Source organism: Catharus ustulatus, chromosome 18, assembly GCF_009819885.2.
Source record: "Catharus ustulatus isolate bCatUst1 chromosome 18, bCatUst1.pri.v2, whole genome shotgun sequence".
In the NCBI taxonomy this organism is placed as follows: domain Eukaryota; kingdom Metazoa; phylum Chordata; class Aves; order Passeriformes; family Turdidae; genus Catharus; species Catharus ustulatus.
In genome coordinates this window covers 2,641,951-2,658,949 of record NC_046238.1, presented here as the reverse complement: position 1 = coordinate 2,658,949, position 16,999 = coordinate 2,641,951, and the positions used below count along the sequence as shown (strand labels likewise).

The 16,999-nt window shown below is 44.5% G+C and overlaps 2 protein-coding genes across 2 annotated transcripts in view; one reads left to right on the top strand and one right to left on the bottom strand.

Moving 5' to 3' along the window:
- Positions 1-4,127, top strand: part of ATP2A2 (ATPase sarcoplasmic/endoplasmic reticulum Ca2+ transporting 2) — a 43,665-nt gene extending 39,538 nt beyond the window's left edge. Inside the window, exon 21 of the mRNA XM_033075499.2 lies at positions 3,025-4,127. Coding sequence (XP_032931390.1) covers positions 3,025-3,038 — 14 coding nt within the window. The 3' untranslated portion in view covers positions 3,039-4,127. The remainder of the gene's footprint in view (positions 1-3,024) is intronic.
- A 4,525-nt stretch (positions 4,128-8,652) lies between these two features.
- Positions 8,653-16,668, bottom strand: ANAPC7 (anaphase promoting complex subunit 7). The gene is made up of 11 exons (XM_033076079.2): positions 16,465-16,668; positions 15,146-15,332; positions 14,632-14,751; positions 13,495-13,606; positions 13,115-13,268; positions 12,866-13,008; positions 12,514-12,631; positions 11,955-12,151; positions 11,097-11,321; positions 10,569-10,719; positions 8,653-9,711 (listed from the first exon to the last, which is right to left on the bottom strand). Exons 1-11 carry the CDS (start codon positions 16,563-16,565, stop codon positions 9,522-9,524), a joined length of 1,698 nt encoding a protein of 565 aa, XP_032931970.1. The 5' UTR covers positions 16,566-16,668; the 3' UTR covers positions 8,653-9,521.
- Between the last annotated feature and the right edge of the window lie 331 nt (positions 16,669-16,999).

Here is a 16,999-nt window from a genome sequence, read left to right as displayed (position 1 = left end):
AATCCAGCAAGCACACATAATTCTCTAGGTTTAAGCTCTCAAGTGGAGAGCTGTTCCCTCAGAACACAGAGGCTCTACCAGAAATTCCAGGGCATTGTGATATTTGTTTATAGAGACTTTGATTTGTCTTGATGCTGAAGTGGCTCAGAGGACTGACCTGATGATGTAGCAGGTGTGTTGCCAAACTGTGAGCATTCAAATCCCTTCAAATGCCCTTTTTTAGTGTGGAAAAGCCAAACTAAGGTTTTGCATTCCTCAAAACCGTTGGCCTGCACTGGCCTTTTGCTGTATCAGTAACAAATGAGCAGCATAAGACTCGCCCATGTTCCTTGAAACAAAATAAATAGTTCCTGTGATGTAGGATTCCTTGAGATCAAAGTGTGTACCAGTGTGTTATTTGCTGGAAACAAATTTGCAGCTTAGTTCTGTGTGCTCCCTCTGCTATTGACAGACATTTCCAGGGCAAGAGTGCCACTGAATCCTTGAACACGAGTTCTTGAGGTTCTGCTGAACCTCAGAGCACCATGTGGTGGCCTTTTTAAAGTTACACATCTGGCTGCCACCATGAATTCTGTTTCTTGTACAATCCTATCCCTGTCTTTTATGCCCAATAATCCTGCTATACACCTCCTTTTCCCTTCTCTTAAGAAGCTGAAGGGGAATAATATTACTGTCAGTGAGTAGAATTCAGAATACTCAGATTTCAGCACCTTCTCTGTTGGATCTGTCAGTGTTGAAGATGATCTTGCTGCTTGTCATGGATTTCCAGAGATCTGAGAGCTCCTTCTTGCCACTGTCTCAGAGGCACTTGGGGTAGGGCCTTGTGTTTCTTGGACTTTGCCTTGAAATCTGCATGAGTGGTGGACAAATGAAGATTTTGGGATCCATCCCTACAGGCTCCTGAGCTTACAGGAACAGTCAGGTTTTACAGGGTGCTCCTACAGAGCCCAAGCAATCTTCATCTGCCCTGATTTTCTTCTATTTCTCCCAGTCTTGTCCAAGTTTCCCTGCAGAAATGGAGCCATAGGGTTCCCCAAGGTCAGCAGCTGCAGATCTCAGGTTGGATGGCAGCTGAACTTTCAGGACTTCTCTTTTCCAGGTGCTGTAAATCCCACCCTTGGCTGGTTGGGATTTGCCAAATGTTCAGACCTAAACCAAGAGCTTCCTCCTGGGCAGTGAAGCATCCTGCCCTGGAATCACATCCTTGTGATCCTGGAGCTGCACTGCTGGGTCTGGGCTTCAGCTGGGGCAGGCTGCAGGAGGAGCCCAAGGAGCTGAGGGCTTTTCTGTTTGTAATTCCTGCAGGAAATGTCTGAATTAAAGTGTTTATCCTTAGCTCTATAGATCCTGTCATCTTTCAGCCTCAGTCTTTTCAGCTGGAGAGGCCAGGAAGGGAGGACAAATTTCAAAGTCAAAACTCATTTGTTTGTCCCCAAATATTTCCTCTCCCACCATCCCAGTGCTGGGGCTGAAGAAGGGAACTCCTGTTGAACCATGTTAGCCCAGAGAATGCACAAACAGCAGCCCTTGTTCAAGCAGGACTCAGAATTCCCCAGGCTTGATCTCCCACTCCATTCTTACAAAGTAACTTCATATTTTTTGTTTCTCTTTGCTCCCATCTCACCAAGCTTTTTCATCTCTGCTGTTTTCTGGATTCCTTGGTGCCCTCACACATCGCTGCTTTTTCTCTGCTGTGAGAGGGGTGTGTAAGACCAGGATCAATCATGTGATTGATGCTGCCTTATGCTGGGAACACCAGGAAGGATATTGGCTTGTGCTGGGAACCCACTGGGGTTTGCAATGAGAGCAGCTCCTCCTGAATGCTGTGTTCTGGAGCAAGGAGGATGCTCAGGCAGCTGCAGTCATGCATTGAATTTTTAGACAGGAGCTTTTGTCTTTGCAGTGCCTTGGGCTCTCTGCTTTCACATGTGAGCAATCCAAAGTGCTGAGCTACACAACGAGCTGCTCCTTCTTGCTGGCATCTGAGCAATAAAAATAGTTCATACTTGGTTCCCCAAAACGTTATTGCAAATAAATGAGTGTGAAAGAGGCTGCAGAAAAACATTTCTACCGGTCTGTCACAGTGCTCCGAGGCTTGTGGGGGTAGAGAGGCTGCTGGGGAGTTCCTGGTACGAAACTGAGTTTTTAATCTGATGATAGAATGCAGTACAGCAGTGCCAGCCTGAGCCACAGCTCGAGCCCAGAGTTCATGGTACACAGCCCAAGGGGGCTGGACTTGCTGAGCTGGAGGGAGGTAAAAGCGATAGAGTCGTCTGTCTCTTGCACCTGTCTTGTTTACTTTTTACACTTCTAACCATTAACTGTTTCCCTAATCTCTGCTAATTACATCCTTAATTGCATTAATATGCATTTTCAAATCTTAGCAGGAGAGCCCAAATTTTAGTGTTGAAGCAGTGTTTGGAAGAGCTTCCCTGGAGCTGTAGGGACTCAGAGCAGTCTCTCCAGACACGAGGCTGTAGGGGTGAAGTACAGCAGGAGCTTTAGGACGTTGTACTCTACCCTCTGCCTACACATTAATCCGTGGAGTTTTATGACTTCTTCAGAGCTTTCCTACTGCTTCTCAGACCAAGCTGCCTGACTTGGAAAAGGGACATTGTTAGGTCACTTTGGGGCCAAACCTACCATAATGCCTCAATTGAAAAAAAACAAACAAGTGTGTAGTATGGAACTTGAAAGTAAAAATTCCAAAGAAGTGAGAATTGTCTGTTGCCACTGGTCAGGCAGAGAAAGGCAAAAGCTAATTAAACACATCTTAATTGTTTTTCACTGCTGTCTTGAGTAGGAAGTGCTGGCTCTGCTGATAATCAAGGGAGCTGAGCCTTAGTCCAGAGGATTCTGAGCTCCAAGAACAAAGTAACCTGAGAGTGTCCCTTCAATGACAGAGCAGCCAGTTACAAACTTAACATTCTTTCTTCTGTCACTGTTATCTTAGTCTTGCTTGTATAATGATACTTAGCATTCATCCTTTCATTAACTGATGCCTTTTCTTTCTTTCCTTTTCAGCAATACTGGAGTAATCGCTTCCTAAACAATTTTGCAGAAATGTAAGGTTGTTTTGTTGCGTGCATGTGTTTTTAGCAACACATCTACCAAAACTTCTGCATGTATCGTGTAAAGATTCTTTGCTTTCCCTAAAAACAAAACTCATTGTGTTCTCTGTGGAAGAAATGTGTGGTACCATTAGGACTTCATGATACAGATGTACAAACGTGCAATATAGCTTACCAAGTCGGAACTCTCTCCAGAGAAGTTGGGTTTCTGTGCTGCATGGAGAAGAGTTTGGTTTTCCTTGAACAAGAATTGCGGAGCTGTCAGCCAATTTCCATATTCCTGTATGTAAAATGTCAGTTTATACAATGTACAATATCAGATAATGCATGCCTTGGGTTGTAGACGGATCTCTCTCTGTATTGTATCATCCAAACATCCTACTCCAACAGCTTCTGTACAATGCTCTCCTATTTATAAATCCATGGAAACGATTACAGATGAATGTTAAACCGTAAGCCTCCACTTCATAAGGTTGGATTTTTTTATCATCTGTGCAAATCAACCTCTTTTGCACTGTAATGTAACTTATTTAAATCTAAGGCAGTAAGACAGATGTTGGTGCAATACAAAATATCGTGATGCATTTATCTAAAAAGCGACGACGACGTAGCCAGTTCCCACAGCTGCATGTGTGACCTTTAGAAGTTGTAAATAAGATCAATTGTCTCTTGACATGCTGACAGTAAGGAGCATCACACCTAGTTTCATTTGTATCAGGTAAATAAATTTATTCTACAATACGTACTCGGCGTGTTATTTGATGCACTTTGTTTCCTGCAGGTCCGTGCGCAGGCACTGCAGCGCGCTCTTGTTTTAATGCCAGGATGACACTTTTAGCACCAACACCATTGCAATCTTTCCTCCTAGAACTATGCAGATGCAGCTGCTCCTCGGCAGTATTGACCTCCTCGCTGGTGTGATTTCCTCTGTCCAGGGGCTTGTGTGTGTGTTTAAGGGACACTGTCAAGTACTTTGATCACTCAGTTTTTTTAAAATGCTCCATTGTTTGTAAAATCCCTCTGAGAAACGTAAAATAAACAATTCTTTCCCAACTACATCTTTTTTTTTTTTTTTTGGTCCTTTTCTATTTTCTAAATTGTCCCAGCCTAAAGTAGCTCCTGGTCTCTTCCCTTTCTGTAGGCAAAAGGAAGATGAGCCAAAGGTGTTTGCTCCAAACCACAGCAGGAGCCTCCTGCTGGAGTGCTGGGCACTTTGGGCTGCTCCTGGGCAAGGCTAAAGCACTCCTAGGGTAAAAACTGCAATTTCCAAGTGTCCTGTAATGCTCTGCTGCAAAACCCAAACACCAGATTTTGTTTGGAATAAGAGACAACTTAGGAATGTGTTTTACATTAAATGTAAATGTCCAGCCCTTGATAGCAGCACCCTGCTGCAAACAGCGTTACCCAAATGAGGTGACACATCTGAGACCCTTCAAACGCAGCAGGGTGAGGTTTAAAAACACAAGGGTCGAATTCCATGGTCGGGCAGCTCTGTAGGATGGTGGAGGGTGCGTTAATGCTGCGGGTGGCTGCTTCCTACTATGGTAGTGCAGTGCTGGGCAGGCTGAGCTGTGCTGCTCGCCCCGGGGCTGGCAGAGCCCTGCTCCGCACTCCTTTATCTCCCCTGCAGCTCTTCCCGCAGCCGGATTTAGAGCTGGCCTTGGCACACGCGGGCAGCGCTGTCAGCACGGCCCCTCCCGCTGCAGGGCTCAGCCTCTCACGGACAGCCGAGCTCGGCACCGCAGGCTGGGCCAGGGCAGGTGGGAGCACCCCACGAGCATCTCTGCTCCTTCACAGCCTCAGCCTGGCTGGGAAAACGGGAGCGTTTATCAGAGACCCACACACCCGAGTGCTGCTCTCCTGCCCCTTTTTCTGCACGTGGAAATTGTCCCCAAGGAAAGCTCAGCAGTGATGGGAAGTCATCATTCAGCAGGCAGCTCGTGCTGCTGTCACAGCGAGGTGCATTCCTCGGCAAACTCACACCAACTCACACCTCACTTCTAAACATTTCTTTAAATGATGATCTGCAAGTTCAAGCAGAATGAGTCCCCAGCTGGAGTACAGCCATGTGAGGAGAACGTGATGCTCAGTGGGTTGCCAAGGTGCTCAGTGCAATATGTGGTAAGAGATGCTGAAATAAACGGCTTCATCTTCCCCCTCCTCCTCCTCCCTGCAAACCCCCAGCTCTAAAGCACCACAGGGATGAGCCCACTGAGCAAAGAAACCACTCCCCATAGCTCAAGTTATGAGGCATTATGGATATATTACATTAAACTCTAAATACAGAGGGCAGGAAATATCCCTATTTTTACCTCGAGGTGAATTTGAGTATGATGAGAGCCCACATCCACCCCCAGGAGAGTGGGTGAGAATTGAGAGAAGCTCTGAGAGCCTGAAGAGGTCTCCTAAAAGATTTCATCCCAACAGTTTACCCACATGGAAGTGCAGAGAAGACCTTGGACATCAATTTATCAGGCTCCAGGATTTTACCTCATACCCCACAGCATCACCCCATTTGCCACATTGCTCTTTTGATGGAATGAGAGGGGAGGAAAATCTGATCTCCAAACTCACAAAGTCCTTGACACCTCTGGAAGCTCTTGGAAAGGGAGGATTGTACAGAGCAAACATCCACTGGGGAGCCACACACACATCCCAGATTTTGCAAAGCAAAGCCAGGCTTAAGCCAGTGGGTGAAAACAAAGAGATTCTTTCTATTTTGTTGTTCCATCAAGTGACAGCCATGGACTGGCTGAAGGGATTTCCTTAATATTTGTTACACTGAAGTTCCCCAAGTGAACATTTTATTTTTTCCCTAAGTTGTTTGCACCAAAATAACTGTATTTTATTATCTGTTTGCTCTCCAAACACCCAGTCTTCTATACATCTTTGCCTCCTCTTGACCAGCTTCCAAAGGACATTTTAACCAACTAAGGCTCTTTAGATGAAATCATAAGTTTATACTGAGTTTAAGCCCTCCTAAGGTCACTACATTTAAAACCCATGGAGACTGCAGATCTGGGTTTTTAAATATATTTTGTTGTGGTATGTTTGTGTAACTAGAAATGACAATGGCAAACACAGCCTTTGAGATTTCCTTACCACTGAGATCTAAATGAAGGAATAAGGTTTGCTGAATCAGAAATCCTGCCTGCTTCTGCCCTGGATGGATCAGTTTCCACATCACTGAGCTCCTGAAAAGCAAGAAGGGAAGAATCACTACACAAAGAGGCTTAATGAGGAAAACAGTTACTGCAAGGGGGGTGGTAGGGGAAGTCCTAGTTAATCAAAAATCTCTCTGTAATCAGCAGCAGAAAAAGAAGAAGGACCTCAGTTCAATGGAGAACACTGATATTGGCCAGCAGTACTCAGTCCCTCCTTTATTTCTGCTTCACAATTCCAGAATTCCCATGATCTAGAAATCTTCAGAATCAGAAACACTGCCAGTACTGCAGGTGCTATCAGCACATGACAGAGCAAATGCATTATTTAGGTGATTTCTAACCACACCATGAATGTGTGCTGCTTTTAGACTCTGCTAAATTCAGCCTTTTAGCCCTTACCCAAGTCTATGCACAGCTTGAAGAAATTCTGTCCCTTTCCCATCACTTCCTATCAAACTAGGAAAGAATTAAAGGTTAGTAATGAAGTATGTGATGTAAATTCAAGGCAAACAGGGGCACCCTGCCCTTACCCAGCCCCAGAGCAGCACCTCAGACACACCAACACTTCACAGCACAACTGGATGGCAACAGATTTCCTGCCTTATGTCCAAACTGTGTCACTTCCATCACTGATCTAACACAGCCTGAACTTCAGTTCTTGGCTTTGTGATCTTTTCTTCCCGGGTGCAGAGCATGTGATTGAGGGAGGGAATGAGGTCAGCTGCTTATTAAGGGCTAATTGTTATATTCCCTGAACTAAATGCCTGTAACTGCACTGGAGAGCAGCAGACCTCTGCAGAGCCAGAGATCACATTCTAAAATTAAAGCAGTAATGAAGGCTCATTAATAGGCAAGCAGGATCCCTCCAGAATTCTGAGGGCCAGATATATCTCTCTATACAATCCCAACATGTATGGCCCCTCAAAGTTCCACAGGCACAGTGCAGCTCTTAGCAAAGATCACACAGAGCTACGAGACCCCAACACATCAGGTACTCACCAGGCTTCATCTGCAGACTCTCACAACTTCTCCTTTGCAGTAAGGGGCCAAGTTCTCAGAAAAGCAAAGCTGTGAGGACACAAATCACTTTTGACAGCCATCTCAAGATGTTCTGAGCTGTGCCTGGACTTGTTTGCTCAAGCTAAGGACTCATCTTGAAGTAGTTTTAGTTTCCTGCCTGTTCTAAAAGCAGAGATTATCAGATTATCTACAAACACACTACAGAATGGTTTCAACAGAACTGTGGCTTTCCAGTTTCCTCTTCTATGTAAATACTTCAGAAAAATGTGTAAAGGCAGTGGTTTCCACCTGAAATGAACGACCTATTCAAAGGAACCATTAGAATGAAATGGCTGAAAACACATCACAGACCTCATATGCTTCTCATCACAATTAAATGTATCCTGTCTTTGATTTAGTAACACAAACAACTCAACTTTCATCCACAGCAGAGGTTTGGAATACAACTAGAAAGCCAGTGCAGCTACCCAGTTTTCAGCTGCAGAACATGTCTGGTGAGTGCTGAGTTTTTTTATATAAAAATAGATGCTTTGAATATGCTTGCACGTTTTTTCTGTTGTGAGACATGTGATGATCTGAAATCCATTCACTGCATCCCACAGCAATGGCAAAGAGATGAACAGGACAAGGCCTCTCATCTGCCAGAAAGTCATTAATGAAATATTTGCTGTCCCTGATGCACACATTTGGTGGATCTGCTTTACTGGAAGAGCAGGAGCAGCTTTTGCCAGCCCAACTGCCACGACAGCTTTGCTTTGCTGTTCTTCCCTATCACCTTCAAATAACCATAACTCAGTTTGGTATTTTGGAAACTCTAAAGCCCACAGAATTCCAGAGAGAACAGACAAGCAGCTGTTTTCTCTTCTTAAGTGGATGAACTATTGGACTCCTCCTCTGTAAGCCATGACATACCAGAACATTTCCAAACCAGACAATAATCTGCCTCTTTTGTTGAGCATTTTTGATATAACACCACAGAGATATTTTACCCTTATCTGCCTTTCAGGGAGAAGCTTCTTTTCTTTTCACAAATTTATAACAAACACCGTTTTTTTCCTGCAGATGTTACTCAAAACTAATTTTTTAGCTTTCTAAAAAGTCTGTGTGCTCCAGCATACCTGTGGTAACAAAATAAATACAAAAGAAATTAAACTCTTGATATAAAGATTAAAAAACCACACTTTGGTAAAGACTAAGGAAATTAGAACTGTAAGAAAAATAAGTAATTCCTCTTCCCACATATCAAGCCCACAGAACTGAAACAGTTTCTAGATCACCCAAAGCAGTTCACCCTTGAAATGCTGAGGTTGGGAATTTGTACATGAAACAATTTTGCTTCAAAAGGTGAGGGGAAAAGACATGAATTCAAGAATTACCTGACAAAAGCAGGAAGTATATAAACATGGAAAAAACAAGACAATATGTGTATTTGCATAATTTAACATTTCTCCAGCAGTGCAAGGGAAGAGGGATGAATTCTTTTTATAGCATTTTAAATGTCAGTGCTGTACACAGAATGTAAGTGCTTTGAGTCACTGCTGCAAAACCTTCCAGGAACATACTGAAATAAAACTGAACTGCATTTTAAAATAAATGTTCATGTACAGGCTTTAAGTGATTGCAGGGTTTATAAGGGTTGAAGAAATTACTTTAATTCTCCATCAGTGGCTCAATTCTGTACACAGAGAAATCAGTCAGCTACAAAAAGTGTCCTGCAAGTCCAAGTTGCCAATTGCCCCAAGTTTCTCCTGGACAGCACAGGTAATGCCCTAGAAAAAGACAAATGAATTCAACAAACACAGCAAAAGGAAAGTGCTGCTTTCAGCCACACTCAAGCAGCTCCCCCAGACTCCACTGGGAGCAGCTCCCCCAGGCTCAAATGGCTGCATACAAACAAGCAAGACCTTTCCCACAGAGAAGTACAAACCTCTGTATTTACAACTTGCCCAAGCACAGAACTCAGACACTGTTTTCATCACAAACAACAGGCTCACTGCACACCTCAGATTCTGATGGTTTTAGTTTTAGCAGGAACTTTTCAAAATGAAAGTTGCAAATAACCTCAGATGCAGTTAGTCCCTTACACTTAATAAATAAAGAAGCATCAAGAATCTCCACAGTATTGAGATGCACAGAACTATTAATTGGTTTCAGAGTCTATTAAAAACCAAAAAGAAAGTCCTTTGTTACTGAAAAGAATCATAGTTTCTGTTCTTGTAAGAAGAGTGGCCCTAGTGGTGTATTCAAACCCAGCAGCAGGAGGCTTTCACTGCATCCCAAACCACTGTTCTTGATCTGCCCACTGAGCTGCTTCACTGTCACTGCCTTCCAAGTCCCCCTCTTCTCCACTTCCCTCCATGTCATCCACATCTTCTTCCTGAGTGGCATCTGTTGGACTTTCCTCTTTTTCCATTTTCTGCAATCCTTCCAGTGACTTCTGATCGTTTGGATCCAAACTGAAGAAAGGAAGAAAAACAAAGCATTGTCTTGAAAATTTTTTCTCTTTGCGGCCTCAGTGTGAAGAGTAACAATAAAATCATATCCTGTTGTCTGCACTTCCTGTCTAACATCATCAGGAAGCTTATTTTAGATGATGATGCAACTTCCTCTTGAGCTGCTGTAACACTGAGCCTTAAATCTCTTTATAAAACAGTTCTGATCCCCAAGAACTCGTTTATCTAAACATCCCACTCTTCCAGAAAACTTAGTCACTTCTCCCAACAACACTAATTATAAAGTAACATGAAAGCAGTAAAAATGTAAATGACTCTGACTAAATATAATCTATGCAGGCAAAAACCAGCTGACCCACTTAAGCTAAGCAAGTTTGCAGCGGACAAGATGTGCTGGGTTTAAGGCAAGTTGAAGATGTTGCAATCAAAACACAGGAATATTTAACAAAGTAACACCCTAAAATAGCATTTAGATTTTGTTAAGTTGAATCATGCTACTTAAATTTATCGAACAGCTCATTTTTACATGCACCTTCTAGTGTAAAGGAATGGATGCTAAAGTTTGACTATAAAATTATTAGTAACTATAAATAATTTTGTGCCTTAATCCTTTTGTTAGTCAAGGAATCACAAGCCTAGTGACATATTTAGCATTAATACAGTCCCTACATTTTGCACTTCTCAGTTAGAAGTCTTAAGACCAACCAATTCATGAACAGGGTATCATTTGTGTGGTTTTGCTTATTTTAAGGGAAAATTATACAAAGCCACCCCTGATTCTCATCCTAATCAATTAGTAGCTCATCTTTTTACTGATTATTGGTTCTTATAAACCTCCTGCAGCCTCAGGTGTGCTTTACCTCAGGGCTATGCTGTACTGGTCCATGGCCTCCTGGTACTCATTGACAGCCACCAGGAAGTCCCCCAGGATGCGGTGCAGGACACAGTCACTCTGGTTGGCCAGGGCATTCCTCAGCAAGGCAATCCCATCTTCATACTTCTGCTCTCTACCTGCTCACAGGCAACACTACTTTAATCAACAGCTGAGACAAATCCATAAAGAGTCACAGTGTTCAGACTTCCCAACACAAGGCTACCTGTCCCTCTAGTGAGCAGGGAGGGCAGCAGGGCTCTGCTTCTTGCAAGATTAACTCTAAACAACCTTTTGTGGCAATAGCTGATACATTCACAATTACATCTACTCTGAAATCAAAACATTTTGTTTGCAATTGCTTTTACATGTAGTATCAGCTGCTGGATGCATTTAATTCCTGTGGTTTTTCCTTCAGAATAGAAGTGATAAAGCCCTGGGCTGTATCATCACTGTTACATCCTTCACACCTATGTGGCTCTTTAAACAAACCAACATGGAGGAAAAAGGAACTTACTGAGAAGTTCTGCTTTCTTTACCACAGCTTTAATATAGTCAGGTCTTTGTGTGAGAGCTTTATCCAGCAATGTTTTGGCTTTTTCCTGTGTGACTGGGTCCTCCAGGCAGACTGTGGCCAGCAGGGTGAGGGTCTGTGCGTTTGCCCCCAGGGTTTTGTACACGTTGTTTGCCATCACCATGGCCTCACGGATGCTGTTGGATGCCAGGTAACACTCGATGAGACCTGGGGAGGGCAGATGGGAACACTTCAGGGCTTGAGTCAGCACCACAGGCACTCACCCTCCACTATTACTTGCACTTAGTAGCACTTGGGTGCTGAACAGCTGACACTTCAATAAGCAAATACAAATTGCAGTTGAGAAAGTGAATCTATGCATGTCAACTACTCATTCTACAGATAATTGACCTGATGTTTATTAATGATTAGGCACTGAAAAAAGCCCCAACCCTAAGTACACCTAATCTAATGTTTTTGTCCAATTCCAATACTGAAATAATTAATACTTCACTACTTAAAGCTGCCATTGAGATCAACAAGATTTAAATATTTAAACAAGTATGACAAAACAAAGCTCCCTGCAGAACTAACCATCAGTTAACGTCATCATCCAAAAGTGAGCTGCTCAAAACACCCAGGTTTGTTTACACCCAGATTAAACAAAACAAAAACCAAGAAAACCCTTTTTTTTTACATCACTCTTACAAATCCACGCGTTCTCAATCCCTCGCCAGATCACATCACAGACTGTGGGGTAATAACAATTTACTAGAAAGCCAACAGGAGGAAAGAACTGCTGTCCATTCCTTTAATCCACCATCAGCAGGACAGCAGCTGGAGCAGCTGCCCAGGGCTCACCCTCGTAGCAGTCGAGGCGGCAGGGCGCCAGCCGGATGGCCTCTCGGAAGTGGATGATGGCCTCCTGCACGCGGCCCATGTTGCGCAGAGCGGCTCCCTTCAGCAGCAGGGCCTGCACGCTGTTGCTGTTCAGCTGGATTGCTTTGGCTCCCAAGTATAAGGCACGGGAGTATCGTTTGCTGTAGAAACTGTGACACCTAGAGAGAAAGGAGAGGGATTGTAAACATGCACTGCCTGCGGTGCCTGCGTACAGTCATGGGGGTTTTGAAATTCTTGTATTTGAAGTTAAGAAAAAAATTCTTCAGAAATTTTAAAAAATCCAGTATAAACGTTAAAAAGTTACTATTTAATATATTGTTGGTATTGCACAGGTGTGCAACTAACTCAAGCATACAGAAAACAAACACTACAGAGAGCTAATACAAGTTACCCAAGAATAGAATAGGCAGGAAACAAAAACACCTTCTGAACAAAACAAGCTGAACCCTCTGTACCACCTATAACCCACCACGTTCAGCAAATCCAGAGCTGAGGTGAGAAAGGAAACAAAACAACTCACCCAGACACCACCCAGGGCTCTGCATGTTGGTCAGAAATATTGAAGAGCCTGCAGCCCAAGTTCTCCACGTCCTCCAGCCGACCCTCGCGCGCCAATAAATAACCATAAACATCCATTCCTGAAGAGACACGGTGCAGGATCAATCCTCAAGAAACTGATAGTTCATCCACAAGAAAAAAAAAGCCACAAAACCCACCAACATCTAATTTAAACTGTGCAACTACCTGGAAGGGCTCAAGACATGCAGCTTCTGAATGTCAATTCTGAACTGAAAGCTGGGTAAATAATGTACAAAATTCCACTGCATGCAGCTGTTACTCTTCAGGTCAACCTTCTCTCAGGATTTACTCACCTTTTATTAGGTAAGGATCCAGCATTTGTGCTTGTTCAAATTTTAGGATAGAGTTTTTATTATCTCCAGCTCTGAAGTACAGGTCTGCTAAGCTCCCCAGCAAATCCACATTATCCCTCAGCAATGATTTCTTCTCTAAAGAACTTAAATGGGAAAAAAATGCCCATTAATTATAAATGACATTTTGAATATCATTATATATAAGAATTTATATATGATCTGATTGAACCATGCTCTTTCAGCTCTTACCAAATGGTGTTGATTGCTCTGGTGTTGTCTCCAGTGTGCACAAAGGCATAGGCCTTGATCCACACGGAGAGCCAATCCAAGTTGGGAATGCTCTGGATGATGTTGATGGTCATGGAGGCCACTTCTGCTCCTTTCACCGACAGCGAGAGCAAGCCTGTTTAGAGGAGTTCACACATCAATCTCAGCCACCCAAAACTGCTTTTGATACAAACTGTATGAGGAGCAGAGACTCAGTCCCTCCACAAGCACAGACAGCTGGTTACAGGCTTGTCACAATTTCTATAATGTGGCTAAGACATGCAAATGCAAGACAGTGACAGAAGTGTAATTAAATGTTAACAGGCTGAACACTGCAGAGCTCACAGTGTGCAGACACCCACCCAGGATGGCATCCAGGGCCAAGGGGCACTGCCTCAGCACCTCCTTGTAGCTCGTCACCGAGGAGCGCTCCTGGCCTGCTTTCTTGTAGAGGTTTGCCAGCATCATATTGATCTGCAGACAACAGAAATGGGGGGACAGTCCAGGGGGAGGAAGGAGAAAGAATCACTAAGAAAGGTCACAGCTCTGTCTTCAAGCCTGCCTGCCTCTGCTCTGGGCGGAAGACAAAATAACCTGCATTTCTGAGAACACTCTAAGGTACCATACAGAACAAAATGAAAACTGTGGCTTCTTTCTCAGTACAGAAATACAATTCTTTTATTCAAGGCACAGGGTGCCTTGAAATCTGTTTTGCATCAAAGAAATCAAAAGATGAGCAAGTGCTCATCCACAATGCCAAAAAGGATCTGTATATCCATTAATCAGTCTCTTCCAGGAATCTCTCTGTATCCAAGGAAGTGCTTGAATTAGCTAAGCAAGGCAGAGAAAGTTTCCATTCAGCTTCTGAATGAAGCCATGATTGACCAAAGAACAGAAATTATCTGAGCTCCTCACAACAGCTGCAGCACTTTCATTTACTGGTCTATTTGGCAAAAAGTTTGCTTTTCCCAATCTTTTCTTCTTTTTCTGTTCTGCAAGTTGGTCAGAACACTCTGACATGAACTGGAGTTTAAGCCATGTACACTTTTAGGACAATTTAACATGAAACACAGTTGACTGATCTGATGTGTTAATCTTTTAAGCCCTTCTGAGTAACAGAGCCAGCAAGCAAACACTCCACAGATTTGGCACTGCAGACCACAAAGGGATCTAAATATTTAACATTATCTAAACTGTTGTTGAAAAGGATTAAAAGATTTTAAAAGATGGAGCACTAGCAAACCTTCTACTTGCCAAAGTCTCCAGCCTTTCAAGGATTTGGCTTTGATCAAACTATACAAAAAGTTAATAAAGATGCACAAAACATTTAACTCCTCATTTTTTTCTTTAAATACTAACAGAGAAAATACAAAATCAGTATGATTTTAAAGAAAAAGGTCCAAATCAGCTAGTTTAAAATTAAGAAATGGTACCAAACAATATTTAACTAATGAGATACAGTGACCAAGAACCTGTGACTAAAACCTGCCAGAACTCACCTTTGGAGTTCTCTGCCTGGAAGGAATCCCATCAAGAATAGCAATGGCATCTTTATCTTGCTTCAGCATTGTGTAACATTCAGCCATTTTGTATTTCACTTCAATTTCTGATGGCAAACACTGAAACAAAAATGAAACATTTAAATATGTAGGTTAACAATGCAACTCACTGCTAGTTCATATTGTTCATTTCTTCAAATTAAAAGTATGAAGTACACATAGAGAAAAAAATTCATGTTGGAGACCATTTTAAGTTTTACATCAGAAAATACCACAAATATTATCAAACATTAACCCTAAATGTCAGGTTTATTTGACATGACAAATGCTCAATCAAAGGTATTTAACAGACACGTAAATGTGATGCTCAGGGATGTGGTTGCTGATGACTTGGCAGGGATTCAATCTAAGGCTCTTTTCCAGCCTCAGTGACTTTGTGAATATTGAATCAGCAACACTGACTGGAAGGGGGAACCTGATGACTTCATGCAGCACATTATTAACTCTTAAATACCTGGCTTTGGGGTGTTGATGCAGCATTCCCAGTAGAAGGTCTGACTTTGGAGGTTTTACTTAAGGCTTTTTTCTGCTGTAAGGCCATGGTGTACTTGCTGACAGCATTCCTGTATTCCTTGTCATGGAACAGGGAGTCTGCATGATAGACAAGGAGCTGGTACTTCTGAGAGGGAGAGAACAGTTCCCTAGAAGAAATGCAGACAGAAATCAGACGGCTGCACAAGAATCAAAACCTTACAGATCCAAAGCATTTGTAGCTTTGTTTTGTCTGGCTTCAATTTGCAACTGCTGCAGCCTCGTTACTGCACTGGAAGGACCATTGAGTAACAGCACTGACTCCTCACACAGGGGTTATCTCACCAATTTCTTTTATCTGTAAACAAACAAATCCAAAAGCCACTCCTGACACCTCATCAGCATCAACAGCTCAGTGTTTGGCTGCCTGGGCACTGCCCCCATCCTTCCCTTAGCAAGCCACAGGTTGTCAGGGTCCATTACACTGCATCAACTTTCTCCTAGGATTCATTCCCCTTTTATTAAGCAAGGATAGAGCATTTTGCACGTTCAGATTTCAGAACAGTTTTGTTTGAATGGACTCAAGTTCAAAAGGCAAACCAGCTCCCTGTGCAGCTGTTCTGCTCCTAATCCCTATTCCTACATTATACAGACTCTCTTTATAATTCTCTTAGTATCTGTGCAAACCAAATGACCCAACTGTGACCTTCCAGGACCTGAAGGGAGCCAACAAGAAACACTGAGAGACAATTTACAAGGGCCTGGAGCGACAGGACAAGGGAGAATGACTTCACACTGACAGAGGCAGGTTTAAATTAGATAGTAGGAAAAATTCTTCCCTGTGAGGGTGGGGAGGCCCTGGCACAGGGTGCCCACAGAAGCTGTGGCTGCCCCATCCCTGGAGGTGTCCAAGGCCAGCCTGGACGGGCCTTGGAGCAAGCTGGGATAGTGGAAAGTGTCCCTGCTCAGAGCAAGGGAGGGTGACAACCAAACAATCTTCAAAGCGCCTTCGGTGAGTCTGTGATTCCCTGCCAGGACACCCATGGTGTAGCGGGCACCACAAGGGAACGCTGATGCTGATACCCGAATAGAGGCGGGTTCCATCCCCGACAGGGCAGGACAGGACAGGAGAGGGGAAAGCCAGAGCCAGGACAGGGACAGGGCAGGGACACGAGAGGGGAAGGCCACGCCAGGACAGGGAGAGGAGAGGGAAAGGCCGCGCCAGGACAGGGACACCCCAAGAGGGGCCCCGCTCCCTCACGCCCGCGGCCCGCGCGCGCCCCCTGCCGGCGGGGCACTCACGGGTTGTTGCCGCTCATGGTGAGGAGCAGCCCGCTGAGCAGCCGCACGTTCGAGTGCAGCCCGGCGGCCGCCATCTCGCGCACGTGCTCCACCACACTCATGCTGCCGCCGGCGGAGCGGAGGGGACGGGGAGGGAAACCGGGAGAGACCCCGAGCGAGGCACCGGGCACGGAGCTGCCGCCGCCGCCCGCCGCCACTCCAAAATGGCGCCACCGAGGGGTCCTCGCGAGCCGCCGCCTGCAGGCGGCCAAGGGAGTGCCCGTGCGGCCCGACAGGCGCGCGGAGGGCAGCCCGAGCCGAGGGCAGCTCACGCCGAGGACCCCGCGCGGCGGCGGGAACCGGCGTGAGGGGAGAGCGGGGCACGGGCACCGCTGTGAGGGCGGCGCTCCCCTGAGGGTGCTTTAGTACAAGACATAAACTCCCCGTGCCTCCACAGGTCCCGAGTGCGCCCCTTGTCCTTCTGCGAATACGCTGATGGTTGCTGCAGCTAAATGTCTCCGAGATAACGATGCTCCTGCCTATAAAAATTGGTAAT